The sequence below is a fragment of the Benincasa hispida genome, chromosome 10 (genome assembly GCF_027475165.1).
Source record: "Benincasa hispida cultivar pf3 chromosome 10, pf3_genome.v1.1, whole genome shotgun sequence".
Classification (NCBI taxonomy): Eukaryota; Viridiplantae; Streptophyta; class Magnoliopsida; order Cucurbitales; family Cucurbitaceae; genus Benincasa; species Benincasa hispida.
This window is the reverse complement of record NC_143487.1, coordinates 56853732-56873871: the sequence shown is the minus strand read 5'-3', so window position 1 is coordinate 56873871 and position 20140 is coordinate 56853732. Positions and strand designations below refer to the sequence as shown.

The window sequence follows — 20140 nt, the reverse complement described above, 5'->3', positions numbered from 1 at the left end:
GAAGTACATAAGAATAAGGGAAAATGAGAAGGGTTAAGATTAACATAAAATATATATATATAAAGTGTAGGTAAGCAAAGAAAGAGCAGCCAAGGAGCAAGAAATCCGGCGGTTACAATTGTAGGACCTCGTGCCCTTCACCTTCCTTAAATCAAACCCTAAACTCTCTTCCCCTTTACATAAATAACATAACATCACTTCTTGCTCCCACATTTCTCTTCTCTCTTTTTTTAGGGTTTCATTTTTTTTCTCTCTTTCGTTAAGGTACGAGTTCTTCATTTTCACTCTTTTCTTTTTCTTTTACCTTTTGCTCTTTTGCTCTCACTCGCTGCTCTTAATTTGGAAGGTTCAGTCATAGATGAGAGCCAAAATTTTACCTTCAAACTTTCTACGACGTTGATATATGATCATTTTAATTTCATTCTATTGAGGTTTGAGCTTAACTAATTACTTTTTGTTCGTGTGATTTTTCTTTTCCATGCAGGAAGTCTTTTTTTAAAATAACAAAATATTCAAAAGAATGAAGGAGGGCAATTTGGTAAATTTGACCTTAGGGATCATATTGATTTGTTATGGTTTGGGTGGTGGTTGGGTGAATGGTGAGGACCCATATAGATATTACACTTTTCAAGTCACGTACGGTACACGTGCTCCTCTTGGTGTTAAGCAGAAGGTTATTCATTTTTTAATCTTCTTCTAATTTATGGTTTACACAATTCTTTAACTGTTTTTTTTTAAATATATGAAAATGAACCAAAATATTTACAAAATATTATACAATTTTAGAACTATCATTTATCATTCATAGTTCTGAAATTTTACTATATCTAGTAAATATTTTCGACAGGTTTACCTTTTGAAATAATTTCTCTCTCATTCTCTAACTCCATTTGATTTTTTTTTGTCTAGTTTTAAATTTTTGAAAATTAGGCTTATAAAATTAATTTCAAATTAAAACATTTTTAAAAGTAGGTAACAAAATAAAAAGAATAACAATAATGAAAATTTATAGAAGAAAAAAGTTTTACGAGCTTAAGTTTCAAGGAAAAAAAAAACCAAATATTTTTCAAATGATTATCACCTCTTAAATTTTGCTCGTTTCCTTATCATCCTATTCTTTTTGCTTTATTACCATATAGTTTCTCTTCTTTTGCTAAATGCATCCTTAAAAAATGTTATTTAAACTCTAGCTACATTCTTTTTTTTTTTTCTTCATCTAATTAATGTAAGCTTAATGTTAACTAATAATTTTGTGTGGGCTATATTACCATTCTAGCTTTTATGTTTTGAGCTAAGAAAATTATTTTAAATGACAAAATTACTAAAAATATTATAAATATAACAAAATATCACAATTTAAAGATCGCAATGAACTATTTTATATATGTCTACCATTGTCATAAATAAACATAGATAGAAATCTATCGCGGTCTATCGCATATAGACAGTAAAATTTTGCTATATTTATAAATAATTTGGTTCATTTTCCTATATTTGAAAACAACTATTTAACTACGAGATTTCTTTTTATTATTATTATTATTATTAATTAACAATTTTTTGGGACATGATATTGTAAAGAAAATTGTGTACGTACGAGATGAGTTGCTTATAAAAGGAGTAATTTGGTTGGACATGTGTATCGAACAACCCAATTCCAAGTCCACAATTTTTGTGCTCAAATCATTTTCTTTTTTACCTGAAATTTCATTTTAAATTTCTTTATTTTCTACCTAACTTTAATCCTAATACATTAATCAATCAACGACAGTGGTAGCCATTTTTAAATATAATTTGTTACTAAAACATCCCATTTGAAAAGTTTTTAATCAAATCGTAGGGATTAAAGTGAAAATAAGTACAAAAAAATACAGGGAAATAATAATTTAACTTATATAATTTGTTTGTTGCTAGAACACAATATTTCAGAATAATTTCAAAGATTCTGAGTTAAAATTTAAAAAGAAAGTAACTTCCAGAAATGAATTACATTCTTTATTCTGTAAAAGATTTTAAAAGTATTTTTAAAAAATAGTTTTCTTTTATTATTCATGAAAATTCATAACATTAGAAATAAAAATATTGCCTAATAAGACTTGGAGGATAATTATTAATACTCTAGTATTGATATTTGAAAAGTTAAAAAAAAAAAAGTTCATTTTGTAATATTCTTATATTTTTTTTAATGCAGGTAATCCTTGTGAATGGGCAATTTCCAGCCCCAAAGATTGAGTGTGTAACCAATGACAACATAATTGTAAATGTCATTAACAAGCTTGATGAGCCTTTCCTCTTTACATGGTTAGTCCTCAAATTTAATTATGTAGAAATTATAAAATCATTTTTGTGATCTAAGTATTTTTTTTTTTAAAATTTTAATCTTTGAAACTTTAGTTTCATATTTTTAGGAAAAGATCAATTTATTACTAGAAAGAAATATGAAAAATACATAATGTAGATCGGGGCTCTAGGGTAAATATTTATACGTAGCATAGGTACCCTCTCTAGGGTCAAAGTCATAAATAATGCATAAACAAATACAAAATTAGGCCGAGCCCCTGCCATGTAACAAAATCAAGTTATTCCAATACATAAAAAATATTTATTGAAAGTGTTGACTAAAATGTAGATTTAGTTTAAAAGTATAGGAACGAAAATGACATTTTCACCTTATTTATAATACCAAATTCCAACGATAGTTTTAGTTAAGAAATGAATTATCTCATGACCATTTTCATAATTATAATAAATGAAATGAAAATAGGTTAAATTACATATTTAGTCCTTGGATTATGACGTTGGTATCTTTTGGTCTTTGATCCTTCAAAATGATAAATTTTTTAAAATTTACGAATCTAGCATATACCAATTAAAGGTTGCTTAACGTTAAATAGACACAAACCTAAAAATGAAAAAAATATATATCACTTTTGATAGCTAGTGCTTAATGAATTTATATATATTTGTCATTGAAATGTGAATAAATTTAGGAGTGGAATCAAGCAAAGGAGGACATCATGGCAGGATGGGGTGTTAGGGACAAATTGCCCAATCCCTCCAAACTCAAATTGGACATACAAATTCCAAGTTAAAGATCAAATTGGAACCTTCACATACTTCCCTTCCATCAACTTCCAAAGGGCTGCTGGTGGCTTTGGAGCCTTTGTGATTCAACCTAGAAGTGTCATAGCAACTCCCTACCCCATTCCCGCCGCCGAGCTCGACCTTCTCATCGGTGATTGGTACGACACCGACCATAAGGTAATTTCTTTTTCATTCTACATTTTGTCTACTCTCTTGAGTTACTAAGTAAGTTTAAGAGAAGTTATTTTCGAAGTCATAAGTATAGTTGAACTATGTTTGAGTCGCATATTCTAAATCATGAATCTATGCTATTAATTCATATGTCATTCTATGCAGACGTTGCGCAAAAAATTGGATTCGGGAATTATGCTCCCTCTACCTAATCGTCTTCTTATCAATGGACAACCTAGTACAACACTAATTCTTAAAAAAGGTAACATTCAACTCATTATATAGGCTTTTGTGAACTTTGAAAATATTTCTTTCTCATAAGTTAAGAAAAATTGAAAGGATAGGTTTACTTTGTAACATAATTGTAAATGTAAATTCTTATATAAATATTTACAAAAATACATCCTTCTTCAAAAAATAATCACAAATTAAACTATTCTATTCTTATAAATAATTTATCAATTACTTATGGGTATGACAATCAACCATATGTTTTTTTAGGCCAGAAAGTACACATCACTTTCGAGAAGACTAGTATAAAGTTACACTTTTAATTTTTAAGTTTTGAGTTTGGTTTCAATTTAATTTTTAGGTTTCAAAATGTTACAATTCACCACTGAGTTTTGAGGTTTTTTTTTTTTTTTTTTTTTTTTTTTTTTTTTTTTTTTTTTTTTTTTTTTTTTTTTTTTTTTTTCAATTTGGTCATTAGATTTCAAGATTACACTTTTAACTTCGATTTTGAATTAAATCCTCACTTTTCTTTTTTAGTGTTGATGTCTATTACTTAATTTTAAAAATCTAAAAGAATCATAGTTAATTAAGTGTGACTATTTTCATTGCTATTAAAACTAAAACTGAAAGTTTACTTCATAATTAATTTTAAAAGATTGAAAGTGAGCATTTAGTAAAAAATCGATGTTAAAAGTGTAAATTTTGAATCCTAACTAGAAACCAAATTGAAAGAAAACTCAAATTTCACAGGTAAAATTGTAACATTTTGAAACCTAGACCAAATAAGAATTACGTTCAGAACTTAAGGACCAAAAGCATATTTTTTCCGATGAAAAATTATGTCATGAGTGTTAATAATTTTTTTTTTTTAAAAAATTGTAGGGTTAACATATAAGTTGAGGATATCAAATGTTGGAATAGCAACATCAATAAACTTTAGAATACAAGGACATTTGATGACACTTGTGGAGGTAGAAGGAGGTCACACAGTGCAAGAGGCTTATGAGTCATTGGACATTCATCCAGGCCAATCCGCTGCCGTTTTAGTGTCTCTTAATAACCTACCAAAGGACTATTACTTTGTTGCTTCTTCTCGTTTCACTAAACCTATTCTTACTACCATTGGTATCCTTAGATATGAAGGCTCTTCCATTCCTCCTTCCAAGCCTTTGCCCATCGGACCCACCTACCAACTCCATTGGTCCATGAAGCAAGCCCGGACCATCAGGTTCGTTTCGTAACCATTTCGTTTTGAAGATTTATCTTCTTGTTTTCTAAAGATATCTTTATTATCATATCACCTTTACTAACTAAAATCTAAATTGTTAACCAATTTTTGAAAACAAAAACAAAGTTTTAAAAGCTATATATATATATTAGTTTTTAAACTTTTGCTTGACCTTTTTTAAAGTACTCTACAAAAGTAACAAAAAAAGCAATAGTTAGAAAATGGAGACACCTTTTTTCCAAAAAGTTTCCTTTTTTTTTTCTTTATTAATATGTTATTATGAATATCATGTTTTCTCAATTGAATTTATTTTGTTACAACTAGCCCATTTTCGAAAGTTAATTTACAAGCTACTCCCTTAATGAAAAACGTCAAGGGTGATATTGCAATTTTTAAAAGAATAATAGTATTTTCAAAATAAAGAGAAGGTCAAATCACAAAAATGAAAAGACAAAAAAATACCCTTAAATTTGCCATATATTTGTTTAAGAAATACCCATATATTATTTTAAAATTTACAACATTATCCTTCAAATTTCACGAGTATTTCCGAAATTTACAATATTCCAAACCTAACTACTCCTTTGGAATGTAAATCTCTAGAAGCTTTGAATAAAAATTGAGATACATGAATAGTGTGGCAAATACCTAGAATTGAAATCTGAATCATCAAACCATTTTAAAGGCTCGTTTGGATTGATTTTCCAAATATATATAAACACTTTTTTATACTTATAAAAACACTTATTTAAACACTTCAAAGGTCAATCCAAACGCGTCATAAGTCATTGACATAGACTGTTCTTTGATCGGTAAGAAAAACATGGATTGAAGTGTACATATAACGCCCTAATAAGTCGAGCTATGTTTGGATGATTTGGACAGATTAAATTTGACAGCAAATGCAGCAAGACCAAACCCACAAGGATCATTCCATTATGGGAACATAACAGTAGTGAGAAGACTGATATTAGAAAATTCATTGAGAAAGATCAAAGGAGCTGTTCGTTGTGCAGTGAACAATGTGTCTTATGTTGATCCACCAACCCCTTTAAAGTTGGCTGATTGGTTCAATATTGGTGGTGTTTTTGACTTCAAAACCTTCACTGATTTCCCCACTTCTAGACCTGCAATGCTTGGGGTCTCTGTTGTTAACATCACTCTTCATGATTTTGTGGAAATTGTGTTCCAAAACAATGAAAATACTGTCCAAGCTTGGCATTTTGATGGAACCAGTTTCTATGTTGTTGGGTTAGCCCTTCTTTTCATAACCCTTTTTTTCCTAAGATTCTTATTGGCTTTCTTGCACTAAATTTTATTACTTTTTTTTTTTTTTTTTTATGTTTGATCAGTTATGGTTCTGGTGTTTGGAAATATGACATGAGGAAACGTTATAACTTAGTGGATGGTATATCAAGACACACTGTTCAGGTACCTTTTTGACGTCCTTTTCCTTTTGTTGTGTGTTATTTTTCCCGTCGTTTATTTCTTCTCATCACAAAAATACAATATATTTTTTTTATGCAAGAAAAGTCGAAAATTCATCGCCAAAGGCTCTCCTGATGCAAAAAAGTTGTTGGGAAGGAGTCTTTTTTAACGCTACTAACATGGTATCGGAAAATGACCACTCTTTTCCGACACCACTTTAAAATAGCAACAGCCATGAGTCGAGAAATTGGACAATTTTCACCATTTCCTAACTCTACTAGTATAGCGTCGAGAAACGGTACTTTTTCCAATGCCGTTAAAGTGTTGTTGGAAAAAATTGCTTCTTCCGACGACCTTTAATTGAATTAAATTAATAGTTCTTTTTATGGACCTCCAACTAACTTTTGTAGGTGGTCAATTTTTTTTTTTTAATTAATTTATTTATTTATCATTATTTATGTTGAAATCATTTATTTGTGCAATATCCCATCAAACAATAACCAGAATCAAATCAGGCTCAGTCAGGATTTAAGCTTATGGCATCGAGTTTTGGAGACCCACGTTCAATAAACCAAATTGAATTAAGGGCGTCTGTTTATCGAACTAAAAGATTGATTGGGTGAATTTTTGGGCAGGTATATCCAAAGTCTTGGACAGCTATATTAGTGTCATTAGACAATAAGGGGATGTGGAACTTAAGGTCTACAATATGGTGGAGAAACTATTTGGGTCAACAATTATATTTCAGAGTTTGGAATGATGAAAAGAGCTTATATACTGAGACTGACATTCCACCCAATGCTCTCAAGTGTGGCAAAGCATCCAAGTATTAATATATTCATATATATATATTTGAAGAATACTTGTTAAATATTCATTTTCTCTGATGAATAAGCTTGCTTTGTGTTTATTTATCTTTAATTAGAGTTTTAATTAAATTCAGTCACAAGAGGGTGACTGATAAAATTTAGTTTAAGAAAGGAGGGAGAGAGTGAAGAGGAAGAAGATATGAAAGGTTGAAGACTGTGAGAGAGATAAGAGGGTTTCTACTTTCATTTGTTATTATATTTAATCACTGTATTTTTCTATGTTGTAATAAATCCTTTAAGCAGTTCATTTCAGTTGTTTGAGTAGTTAAGTTCTTCATAATTTGTCATTGTTCCTAATTCTTTGTGGTTTACTCTTAAAAATCTATAAAAAGAGCTCCATTTCTTTCCTTATTTTTCTATTAGATGCCTATTTTTGGCCAACAAACTAAAGGAACTTTTATTAACAAACGATTCCACCTCAATTTCCAACACTTCAGTCTATGAAGAATGAAAAGTTTCTTTACCATTTTGGTAACCAATGTCGATAAAAATTAACTTTGAAAGACAAAATTAAAATCTTATTGATAATACAAGGAATGAATTTTAGATTTATTCAAGATACATGGACTAATTAAATAATTCAAAATACATAGATCAAAATAGAGCAAAATCCAAAGTACAAAGCCGATTATGATATTTTTACCATTTTCAATTTGCAGTTAGCATGATAGTTTATATATATATACTATGATAGTTTATATATATATATTAACATGCAATGTTGGCAAATAATTTTAAGGTTTGTATGAGTAGACGAAATTAAAAAATAATATCAATCCAAATCTGGATATAAAGAAAAGAATAGTTAAAAATAAGAGTAAGGGTTTAAATAAAGAGAGAAGTTAGTATAGAATCAATTATGAGTATATATATAATCATTTAAAAATATACGGACTATATTTTACCTTAGTGTATATAACATGGGTGGTGTATGCTCTAATTAATTTCAACATTATATAGTAAGAATGTGCGCAGAAGCATTTCTGAATGGAAAAATACACTACATTTGAATTACCTCAACTGATGATCAATTGATCAAAGCATCAGTAGTCTCATTTTAAGAACTCGAAGATGAAGCTTTTGGATTGAAAAAATCTCCAAGCTTTGAGAGTTAGATCAAAATTGGAGCTCCATGCTTCAAGAAGAGGACCGCATGGGGCTTGAGGCGTATTAATTACTTAAGTACTCCATGGAAACTCCAGAAATTTCGTCAAACTGCCATGTAAAAAGAAGACAATTATTCAAGTCCAGTTAAAAGAAAACTCGATTTCAGTTAAAACTAAACCAACCATACCACCAGTCAACTGGTCAATTTCAATTTCTTCGGTTTCCAAGTAAGTGAGACCAATAGGTTGGTTTCAGTTTGTACTCCTAAATAATTGACTCCAACTGAATGATATTCAACCTAAATACGAGCTTTTTCTTGTCATCACCTAAATTCCTAATTCTTCCCAACAAAAGTGACTTCTTTTCTGGTTCTCTCACTCCATCATAGATTCAACCCAATTCTGAAGAAGATCCTTGACATAACTTATAAATATGTTTGAAGGGAGAATGGGATATCCACATTTTTTTTAATCTAACAATGGTTGTGCACTTCTTGCCAGAACCTCAAGTCTAATTAGGAAAAAATTCTTTTAATTGACGTGGAACACCTATCCAACAAGTATAAACAAAATTCTTTCTTGATGCCTAGAAACCTCAAGCCTGCATTAGATGCCTCATGTACAAAATTTCTTATAAACCTGACAGAATCCTTCTTAATTTTAGTGAAGGGCAAAAAAGCCTATTATTTAACTAAAGGGGTTTGATAACACACCCTCTAGATTTCCAGGACACATTCCAAAGAGATGTTATAAATTACTCAACACAAAAAGAAAACTTTTTGATAAAATATTAATACCAGAGTCTAATTCTTATTACTAAATGAAGCATTGTGCAGACATGCATACCGTTTTACGAGCACTTCGGGATTGTATGGAAAGAGATTCTCTCTATGAAGATTTTCCAAGGATGTTTTCAACGACTGCAGACAATTTTTAGATTTCTTCAGGGATTTTACCCCAACTCTTTGAGGCTTGTAGCCATAATCACAATTTATAGTGTCAGCAAAAGATGGAAGTGTTTCATTGCTTTGATTGGGTGAACCAGACGATAGCTCTTCTGAAATAGTTGAGCTGTTCAGCAAAACTTTTCTTCTCTTGCATGAAGAGTGAGTTGAGATATCCCATTCTGTTGATGAATTCACTAGTGCATATCTGGAATCATTTATTATATGCAGGCATCTACAAAAAGAAAATGTGCGTATCAGGAAGGGAAGGCACAATGCTCATGTCCTGAGGCATCAGAAACTTACCAGATAACAAAAGCTTAGACCCAATTGCAGACAAGAAGCATGAAAGTTATCGACTCTATGTTAATTATATGTCAACTATACTTCTGAATTCATTTTTAACAAGTTGACAAAGCAGTAGAGGACACCCAAGAAAATTATTATTATTTTAAAACAATGCATACCTTAGGAGGTATTCCAAACAATATGTTCCTGCATCTTTTGACATGAGGTAATCTAAGAGCATTTCATGATCATAGTTTAACTGCAAATGAAGATATAAGTCAAACAATGTCTACAATTCCAGGAAGAATAATAGAAGCAGTTAGCGCGAATAGAGCAATGAGGGAATTTAAACTTGGGTGGGGGTATCTCCTATCTGTAGTAATATTTCTTGCCTCCTTAAGAAAAACGTGGAACACGTGCTGAGGATCAAAAATGTTTGAAACATGAAAAAGTATATCTTCCTTCACCTCCTGGGATGGTCCTTCACAAGAACTAAATACAAGCAATGACTTTCTTAAATATGCTGCAAGCGGTAGTTAATCAAAGTATATGTAAAACCAAACTGATTCTTACTAACCATGGCCCTGTATGAGAAGGAAGACGAAGAAGTTGCAACAGCACTTTGAATAATAAATCATCCTAGAGTTCAAAATAAAAAATTATTAGATATAAGACTAATTGTATGTTATTAAGATATATTTTTCTTTCCAAACATCACTCTAGCTCTAGTTTGATAGAGCTTAACACATACTAGCATTTTTTTTTTTTTTAATAAGAAACATCAAGAGAAAGATGTATAAAGCAGTGGCACCACAAAGCCCTATCGTTTGGAACAATGCAAGGAAAAATGTACATCAATAAAATAAAAGATAAAACACAAAATAATTCTAAAGCCTTAAATGACACAGTGAAGACCAGAGAAGAAAATGTACAAACCTCGTGCATATATAGCTGGAGAAATGATGATGCAAACTTGATGCAGTTTTTTGCATACATTTTAGTATCCAGAAAAATGTTTGTTGGAAGGTTCCCCTGAAGCCATTTATAAAGCTCCAATATACCTTTCTTGCTACAACTGCAGTCATGACATTTACTTTCCAATGTTGTAGTGAAGATCAACTGAGATTTTAGAGCTATAGATGCATCGTACTTTTCAGTCGGTTTTGTAAATATGAAGCTTAAGGAACACCTGAGGAATAGAAAAATAGCCAGTCTTTGCAGATGCAAGGAACATGGACTGCGTTTGTCACCAAAATAGCTCACAATCAATGGAGAATCTTCAAGGGAAGTGCCGGGGGCAGATTCCAGCTCAAGCTTCGGAAGCAGCAAGAGCTTTTGAAAACGATTTCTGCAAAGTTGCAACCATAGAACAAGAGTCGAGCACTGAAGATGGCAATGGAAACTAAGCCTGATCATTAATATCTGGAAAGTAAAGAATTCCTGAACTTAGTGAATCACTAGAAATTAAACCTTGTATCACCTAAGAGCAGCATAACGACAACAATTTCTGAAACTAAAGCTCCCGTTTGATACATTTGATTTTTGGTCTTTAGAAATTGTACTTATTTTCTTACAACTTCTTTATTATGGTTCTCATCATATCTAACTAAATATTTCTATTCTCAGTCAATTTCCAAAAACAAAAGAAAGTTTTAAAAACTACCTTTGTTTAGTTTCTAAACCTTAATTGAGTTTTTAAAAACACTCATAAAAAGTACATTATAAAACAAAGAAATCAATGGGTAAAAGTAGTATTTAAAAGCTTAATTGTTAAAAACCAAAAACAAAAAACTACGACCCTGTTTGGTAACCATTTGATTTTTTAAAATTTAGCCTATTGATACTACTTCCACCTCCAAATTTCTTCTTAGTCATCTACTTTTTACAAATGGTTTAAAAAACCAAGCCAAAATTTGAAAACTAAAAAAAGTAACTTTTTTGGTTTTGAAATTTGGTTAAGGATTCAACCATTGTACTAGATAAAGATGCAAATCATTGTAAGAAATGGAAAGATGAAATAGGTTTAACTTTCAAAAATCCAAAACGAAGAATCAAATGGTTACCAAACAGAGCCTAAATAGTTATCAAATAGAGCCTAAGATTTCAGCAGATATATCAAATTCACAAGATGCAATTAGCACCAAGGAATAAATTATTAAGCATACATATGATAAATAATGTATACATATATGAAGTAAAAGAGATGGGGTGGGGGAGGGGAGACCAAGAGAGAGAATTTTCATTAGAGAAATCATTATTGGAAAAGTTAAAAATATCTTTCCAAGAGGGGAATGTGATAATATTAGAAGAAACAAATTCCTTCCGCATATAAAAAAAGAGGTGTACTAAGGTCAAGAATGAAGCAGACGTTTACACACAGAAGATACAATTTAGGAGTGCAAAAATTTGTATGACGACTTGAACATCACTCAGACACTTGAACTACCCTTTCACAGAACCTAAAAATGTGAAAGCAGAAACAAGCTAGTCATACAACATGTACAGTGAGACATAAATGGTATGGAAACATACACAGCACAATATCCTAGAAATTGAAATCAATCTTAAAATCCTCTGTCCAGTTAAAGTTCTTTTACCACAAACGTTGGAGATTACTAAACCATATACAAAAGTTAATTTAAAGGTGTAGATTTAACTTGATTAAGGTTTAAAAATAAAAAAAGAAGAAAATAAAAATTGAAATATATGAAGTTTGTTATTATTGGCAAACCTGCATAGGCAGTAGTAACCTATGAAGCACAGATACTTCATGTGAGGCAAAGAATCCGTATCAGACACGTATCGGATACCGATACTTCCAGATACTTCCCAGATACATATCTGACACGCGATTTGACGTATCTATTTCTACGTGTACCTTTTTTTAAAGAAAAAAGGCAAGCAACTCATCTAATCTTTTCCAATCTAAAACTATTCAACGAAGAAGTTCTTCGTTTATCTTTATACTTCTCCCTCGAATCTTCTTCTTCTTCTTTGTAATATGAGTCACTTTTCTATTGCATTTTATTAACTATTATACTTCAACATCTTAGATGTTTTTTTTTGTATAGTATTTCACTATTTGTATTCTATTTTTTGCTATTGTTATTAACTTGAATGTTAAATTTATCTATATCTTAGATTTTTTTAAGAAAAAGAAAATATATCTTTAATGTATCAGTATCCTCGTTTTTTAGAAATATGTATATTAATAAAATATTAAAAAAAAATTGCGTATCTTTAGACGTATCCGTATCTTAGTTTTTTAGAACTTGACGAATCGTCGTATCCGATCGTATACGTATCATGTAACCGTATCTGTGTCTGTGCTACATAGGTAGTAACTTTAAAAAAAAATTAAAAAAAAAGGAAGAAGAGAAAAAAGAAAAAGAAAAAAAAATGTAAATTGCCGAAACTTCCAATAAAACATATGTTCCAGGCACCTATTGCCTTGAATAGAATCTTAACTTTCGTTAACTACGCCTGTTCATCATATATGCCATTGCCACTGATGAGAATCAAACTTCTTAAAAACATTCAACCAAATAAATAATTGAGGCACCATAAAAACCATATTTGAATAAACTAGCTAGCCACCAGGTATTTCTATTATGTTTTTTCTTATCTCTAGAAGACTAGTCCAACGTATATTCTAGGGAGGGGGAGAAAAAGGGTAGATTCATACCAGCAACTTGTGACTGAAATATCGGGACAAGCACCTATTAAAGTGATCGACTTGGTTGTTGAGGCACCAATCAAGAAGGTTAGGAATTAGGTTGATGACTGTACCCAGTAGGGGGTGAGTCTTTAGTGAATCACATGAAGCTTCCTCAAAATCGCTTGGCTCAGCCAAGGAACAGAGAAATTGAACAAAATTTCCTAGGAACAGAAATTTTAATCCTTTCCTCTGATGCAAATTATTATAACGCAAGTCATCGTCATTCTGGACTTCTACACTGTTACAATTTTTCTCGGTAAGGATCCTACCCAATAAATTCCATGGAATTTTTGAAAGACAAGAATTAACAGAATCAAAGAACTGTCCAACAAGATCACTTTGCTCCTGCTTCAAGGATTTCAGGGTATTTCGCAAAACTTGAAGAATGCCAGCAACTGTGGAAAAATTTGCATTTTTCAACTTAGGTAGTAAGGTATTACTTAAGGTTGATAGATAACAGTCTAAATTTTCAGACCCAGTGATTGAAGGTGCAGGAGAAGACATGATTCTGTCAAGCACTAACTCCATGCCAAAACATAATGAGTGAACTAATTCATACCAGTTACTTGTGCTTCCCTGCATAATCAAATGGGTTGATTGTTAGCGTAAATTATGTGATAGTGATACACTAAAATTTCAAACACGATTAGAGTTACATACAGTTAGAAATACAAATTTTGTAATTGCTGTAAGTACATTGCCCACAAGATGTTTGACATACTGATTCTCAAAAGAAAGTAAAGGTACCTGCACGTAAGGAGAAATGTAAATTTCGTAAAGCCGAAGTAGAGAAGTTTAGGTCTGTTGAATTAGATTAACTATATAATTATGAGATTGAATACCAGACTCTACAGGATTATTATTTTTTCTCTTTTAGAAAAGAATTGCAAGAAAGATTTCCAATTTAAGAGTAAAGAAGTAAGACTATAGACTCTAAAGGGTAGGTATGTTTACACCAATAAAAAGCATTCAAACAAACTAAGTTCCTAAAACAAGTAAAAGTCACATAATATATACTAGTTAATTTCATCAAGGTATAAATAAATCTACACTCCTTTGTAAACTAACAATATACTAGTTAATTTCATAATTGGCCTGGCTCTTTATATTTTAGTTTTCTACAGAGGTTACAAACAAGAGCGAGAAATACAGCCAACAATGCAACGCAAACACAATGTAATATTAGGGTGATTCTTAAAATTGAAGTTGGAATAAATGTCCACAACAAATCAACGTTTATGCATTATCCTTGCATCTTAGCATAAGCACCTTTTATGTGGAAAAAACTATGCATGCACAGTAGGAAGAAATAAAAAGGTGTATAAAAAACTTCCTCTTAGCAGTTTATTTTTAAACTGTGGAAGAAAGATATAGTTAATAGAATTCAAAAGCAATATTGAGAACAGAGAACTCCAAAATTTTGCTATCTTCCTCCCCAAGTCCATCTCGATTGTAAGAAATTACCAATTCAGAAACAATCTTCGTCATACAATGGTGGCTCTCAAAAGATTGATCACGCTCATCACTGCTTTTCTCTTGAGAAGTCAACATCTGAATCGCATCCTGATGGACAATACATAACTGACGAATTTTATGTGTTACTGAACAGTGCAAGTGTCTGTGAGAGAAAAAGAGAGAGAGACTTACATTATAAGAGTCGCCATCAATTTCTTGAACCCAGCGCTGAACTTCAGTTACAACCTAATGAACGATCAGTCATCAAAATGAGGCAACGAACTAATGTACAAAACTGAGGATTTCCAAATCAAAGAGCAACAACAAAATCACAGGAACTAAGAGAGAAAGAAGAGCGAAGCAAACATGAGAGAGCGCAATAAGCAGTTCCTTTTCCTTCCCTTTGCTCTCCAAGACCACCCCATCTTCCTATTCACCAGAAGTGAAAAACATGAACTCCTCTTCTATGATAATTAGAGAAAACTTGGAGCGCATGATGTAAACAAGAAAAAGAAATAGCAACGATGAAGAACAGCGAAACCTAACTGTAAAAGGACGAAGACAATGACCGACGAGCCGGCATAGCTGCAAGCACCTCTCACCGCCGGGCGACATTCTCAGGCACCGCCGATGAGTTCCGGTTATGAGGCTTAGAAATATTCAGTTTCCATGGCGAAGTGCTGAGCGAAATGATTTTTTGGCTTAAAGGATCTTTCTGATGGGTGAAAATGATGTTTCGTATAAAAGAGAACCCTTCGTTCATTTTTTGAAGCCTACAATAAAATAGCTCGTCTTCACATGACGGAAGCGCTTTCTTTAGCAGCGCTCGTACAAAAATGCACTTCCGTTGCATCATTGAAGGCGGCGCGTCAGCTCCACGGTCTAATTCTAACCTCCATAGCCACCGCGTCGTCTCTGTCTCCTTACGTTTGCAACAACATCTTATCCATGTACGCACGATGCGGTGCAATTTGGGAGTCACAGCAAGTGTTCGACAAAATGCCGCAAAGAAATCTCGTTTCGTTTAATGCTCTAATCGCGGCTTATTCTCGGTCTCACGATCGTGCTCCTTCAGCTTTCAACCTGCTTGCGAAAATGGAGCTTGAATTTCTCAGACCCAATGGTTCCACTCTAACGAGCTTGTTGCAGGCAGCTTATTCCATTGAAGATCGATTTTGGGGCTCTTTGATTCATACGCAAGTAGTGAAACGTGGATTCGTTAATGATGTTCGTGTTCAAACCGCGTTAATTGGGACTTACTCACATTGCTCGGATTTGGAATCTGCTGGAAAAGTTTTCCGGTGGACGATAGATAAGGACGTAGTAGCTTGGAATTCCATGATTTTTGGAAATTTGAAGCACGATAAATTAAACGAGGCACTTCATTTGTTCAATGAAATGCTGGGAATTGGTTTGATTCCTACTCAATTCACCTATGCAATGATTTTGAATATATGTTGTAGAAATGGAGACTACCTATTTGGTCGGCTCATCCATGGCCGTATGATCACTTCAAACGCCATTACCGATAGAACTCTGCAAAACGTTCTGTTGGATTTGTACTGCAGTTGTGGGGATACCCATACAGGGTTTTGCATCTTTAACAGAATTGAAAACCCGGATTTGATTACTTGGAACACAATCATCTCAGGATGTTCTCAAAATGAAGAAGAAGAAGATAAGGCCATGAAACTATTTCAACAATTGCAGAAATCATCACTTCCCAAACCAGATGATTATACATATGCAGCTGTAATTTCCACCATTGACAACCTTTTGAGTGGAATGTCTTTTCTTGCTCAAGTTATAAAGGATGGATTTGAGAGCAGTGTCTTTGTAAGCAGTGTCATTGTGTCCATGTTCTTTAGAAATGGTGAATCTCAAGCTGCTGAGAGGGTTTTTGTGTCTGTTGCAGAGAAGGATGTTGTTCTATGGACAGAAATGATCAGTGGGTATTCAAGAATTGGTGAAGGGGAAAATGCAATCAAATGCTTTCATCAAATGCATCAGAATGGCCATGAGCTTGACAGTTTTTCAATCAGTTTGGCTTTGAGTTCATGTGCTGATCTTGCCACTTTAAAACAGGGGGAGATTTTTCATTCTCTAGCCATAAAAACAGGGTGTGAAGCTGAAATCTATGTCTTAGGGAGTCTAATCAACATGTATGCTAAAAATGGTGATTTGGGTTCTGCTAAATTGATATTTTCTCAAGTCCCATGTCCAGATTTGAAGTGTTGGAACTCCATGCTTGGTGGGTACAGCCACCATGGGCAAATGGAACAGGCATTGAAGCTCTTCTTTGAGCTTCAAAACCACGGTGTCAAGCCAGATCAAATAACATTTCTTTCCTTATTTTCTGCTTGTAACCACAGCAACTCTGTTGAAATAGGGCAGTTTTTATGGAACTATATGAAAGAAAGTAATATTATACCAAATTCTAAGCACTATTCTTGTATGGTAAGCCTGTTAAGTGGAGCTGGGTTAATTGATGAAGCAGAGGAAATGATTACCAAATCACCATTTGCAAATAATGATCCAGAGCTATGGAGAACTCTGTTAAGTTCATGTGTTCTTAAGAGAAACCTCAGAGTTGGAGCTAATGCAGCAAAACAAGTGTTGAGATTAGATTCAGAAGACAGTGCAGCACATATTTTGCTATCAAATCTGTATGCTGCAGTAGGAAAATGGGATGGTGTTGTAGAGATGAGGAGAAGAATAAGAGAGACAATTGTGGGAAAGGATCCTGGTCTAAGTTGGATTGAGGCCAAAACACATATTCAAGCATTTTCTTCTGGTTTGCGGTCACATCCAGAGGTTGATGAAGCACTGCTTAGGCTGAGAGGAAACATGAGTGAAGAAATGGATGAATCAAGTGGAATAGGGAGGTAAAGACTAATTAAGGGCATTTCAGAGATTGAAATTTATTCAGCTTGAAGTTAAGAATTAGGGTCACATAATGGCACAAATACAATTTTGATATGGTTTGGGATTGGGTTCTTCTGGCCCCTGTAATTAAAAGTTTGACATTCAGGTAGTTTTTGTCAAATTAGTTGATCCAACAGTTGCATGGTGAGAGATGAGATCATTTGGTGGATCGTAGATGGGTGTTTTCTTTTTAATTATAATAGGAGTAGGAATTTCAAACGACAAATCTATTAGCCATTAACATATAATATATGTCAGTTGAGTTATACTCGTTTTAGCGATATGTGTATCGATATTATCTTTATTATATTAGATACTAACCAAGCGGCTAACACATATTATATCTTGATTGTTGGATGTTTGATTTCTTGTGATTTTTTGTGTGGTTAAATTGGTTGGGGGATGTATTAAATCTATTTTCCACTTTTTCAAAATGCGAGGAACTAAATAGGGACAATTTTCTTCCGTATTTTAATGCATCTTCACATTTTCTAAATTCAACAATGCTATATTTACATCAAAAATCTATCCTTAACCTTGGTAAGGAAAACCCCAATTTAACTCCAATAAAGTTGAATCTTTGGCATGCCCTTGGTTAATTGTAGTTCTGAAATGTGAGCATCTATTAAGTTTAGCAAAATTTCCCACGGGTCGGATCCCCCGTGGGCCCTGCCTCGATCCCAACTCCAACTCTAACTCTGATTAGATTTTTAAATATATTTTTCTATATATATTTAATATTAGGTGTTTTAACTTTTTACATTTAGTCTAATTTTTAATTTACTCTAATCTAAACTCAACTAAAATGTCTAAACCTAAAGAGAATTTTAGGAAAAATTTGAAAAAAAGAAGTCTCTATGGAGAAACAAAAGGGGAAATGGGGAATGGGTCCCTTTGAGGACCCGTTTCTCTGACGGAGAATCCCCGCCTTCAAATGGCGGGGATGGGAATAGGGGCAGGATGAGGGTAAATTCTCCCATGGGGGGTGGGGAACCCCTTCCCGTCCCACCCCGACTCCGTTGCCAACTTGATATCTATAAACAACTGATTTAATGCACCCAAAACTTTCTCTCATTTTAATGATATAAGTATTTGTAAAAAGTCTAATCCTTTCATTTTGATCAGCAAAACAACAATATTTCTTAAATAAGTTTATAATTATAATAAGTTTATTAAAAAACAATATTAAACAAAATCTTAAACAAGCTTGTGTATCAAATTGACTTAAATTCTAAGAAAAAAAACTAAAAGTCAATAAAACATAAAGTCTATTATCGAATATGTTTGGATTTTGACAAGTTATTGGAATTGAAGAATTTCATATCGGTTAAATTGAAGAATGAGGATAAACTCCAAGCCTATAAAATGAGTTCATGTCTTTGATTTTTAGTCATTCTTAGAAACACTTTAAGCTTAAGTGTGTTAATTCTAATTAAATTCCATTTATGTATTCTCTAGTTTGAGAGTGAGAAAATGGTGTAAGTAGTATAAAAACTTAGTTGAGGGAATTGTTCTGTGTAATTACAACAAATTTTCACATAGTGAATTTCTTTTGAGTGAGTCGTGGATTTAAGTTCTTGTGTGGTAGAACTAGAAGATTTTTCCCAATAAAACATTACAACTATAAATTTAATATTAGAGATGCATGTTTGTTTAGGCATGGTAATTTTGAGAATCACTATAAGAAATTTAAGCTTTAATGTCAGTTAGAAAAACTAAAAGCGGATGTATAATGTCGGTGTTTTTTTTTTTAAAAAAAAGTTCCCACGTCATCACCGTTCAGCTCATTCAACTCATCACCGCTCCATTGTCATCACCGTTCGCCGTTCAGCTCGTCGCTAGCATCAGATTTGCAGATCTAGTCATGGATTTTCAGATTTGGTCGTCTATTTGCCTGATCTACTCGTGGTTCTTCAAATCTGGTTGTGTAAGTTCGTTTTTCAAATCTGTTTTAATTTTCGAGCTCCGAGTTAGATCTGTTCAAACTTGCAGTTTGAGTGAAGCTCTCAACAATTTCCATGTAGATAGGTTTGAGTTATTTGCTTGCTCCAAAGGTAAAATTTTCTTTTCATATTTATTTTTAGTTTAGTAATTTAAAGTTATTTAATTCATTTTTTTTTATTTTAATAATTAAGTTTCTTGAGATTTTGGAAGGTTGGAATGAAATTAATGGATGATTTCTAGCTTGATGTGAATGGCAATCTCAAAATCGCATGACAACTCTCCATTCACACCTACTTTTAAAGGGTTGTTTTCTCTTGAACAAACTAATATCTCAATTTTTAAGATGTATATTAATATATAAATTAAATTTATCATAAAACAATATAATTCACAACATAAATACACGTTAACTTACATTCATATTGTGTTCCCATTCATTCGATCTCAAAACGATATATCAACTTATGGCAAAAATACACACACATATGGATGTATAAACTCATACTATAGATACTTAGGGATGAAAATATCTATGGATATGTCGATATATTTATATCCATTGATATATTTCTAAATCAAAGGGTTCATATATCGATATTAAATACCTATGAATATCCCAATATCTTTTATAAATGTTCGAAAAACATAAAAAATGTCATTTAGTCCAATATGAATATGACTGCTAATAACAATATCTATAATTTAGCTTTGGAGTAAAAACAACTTAGTTATTAATCTAAATAAATTTT

The 20140-nt window shown here is 32.3% G+C and overlaps 3 protein-coding genes across 4 annotated transcripts; 2 read left to right on the top strand and 1 right to left on the bottom strand.

Moving 5' to 3' along the window:
• Nucleotides 1–492: 492 nt before the first annotated feature.
• Nucleotides 493–7275, top strand: LOC120088852 (L-ascorbate oxidase homolog). The gene is made up of 8 exons (XM_039046297.2): nucleotides 493–673; nucleotides 2192–2301; nucleotides 2991–3261; nucleotides 3421–3517; nucleotides 4369–4714; nucleotides 5600–5965; nucleotides 6067–6145; nucleotides 6778–7275. Exons 1-8 carry the CDS (start codon nucleotides 521–523, stop codon nucleotides 6973–6975), a joined length of 1620 nt encoding a protein of 539 aa, XP_038902225.1. The 5' UTR covers nucleotides 493–520; the 3' UTR covers nucleotides 6976–7275.
• Nucleotides 7276–7835: 560 nt separating this feature from the next.
• Nucleotides 7836–15208, bottom strand: LOC120088436 (golgin). Of its 2 annotated transcripts, none has more exons than XM_039045727.2 (12): nucleotides 15069–15208; nucleotides 14889–14951; nucleotides 14715–14768; nucleotides 14532–14648; nucleotides 13728–13814; nucleotides 13035–13643; nucleotides 10286–10771; nucleotides 9927–9988; nucleotides 9742–9841; nucleotides 9529–9608; nucleotides 8964–9296; nucleotides 7836–8226 (listed from the first exon to the last, which is right to left on the bottom strand). In XM_039045727.2, the coding sequence occupies exons 1-12, from the start codon at nucleotides 15135–15137 to the stop codon at nucleotides 8190–8192; spliced, it is 2097 nt and encodes a 698-aa protein (XP_038901655.1). In that variant the 5' UTR covers nucleotides 15138–15208; the 3' UTR covers nucleotides 7836–8189. The 2 variants fall into 2 exon arrangements, with proteins under 2 accessions (XP_038901655.1, XP_038901656.1); XM_039045728.2 differs by having other exon boundaries at nucleotides 14532–14630.
• A 112-nt stretch (nucleotides 15209–15320) lies between these two features.
• Nucleotides 15321–17784, top strand: LOC120088438 (Pentatricopeptide repeat (PPR) superfamily protein). Its single transcript, XM_039045730.2, has one exon. The coding sequence runs from the start codon at nucleotides 15321–15323 to the stop codon at nucleotides 17409–17411; it is 2091 nt and encodes a 696-aa protein (XP_038901658.1). The 3' UTR covers nucleotides 17412–17784.
• The last annotated feature ends 2356 nt before the right edge of the window (nucleotides 17785–20140 follow it).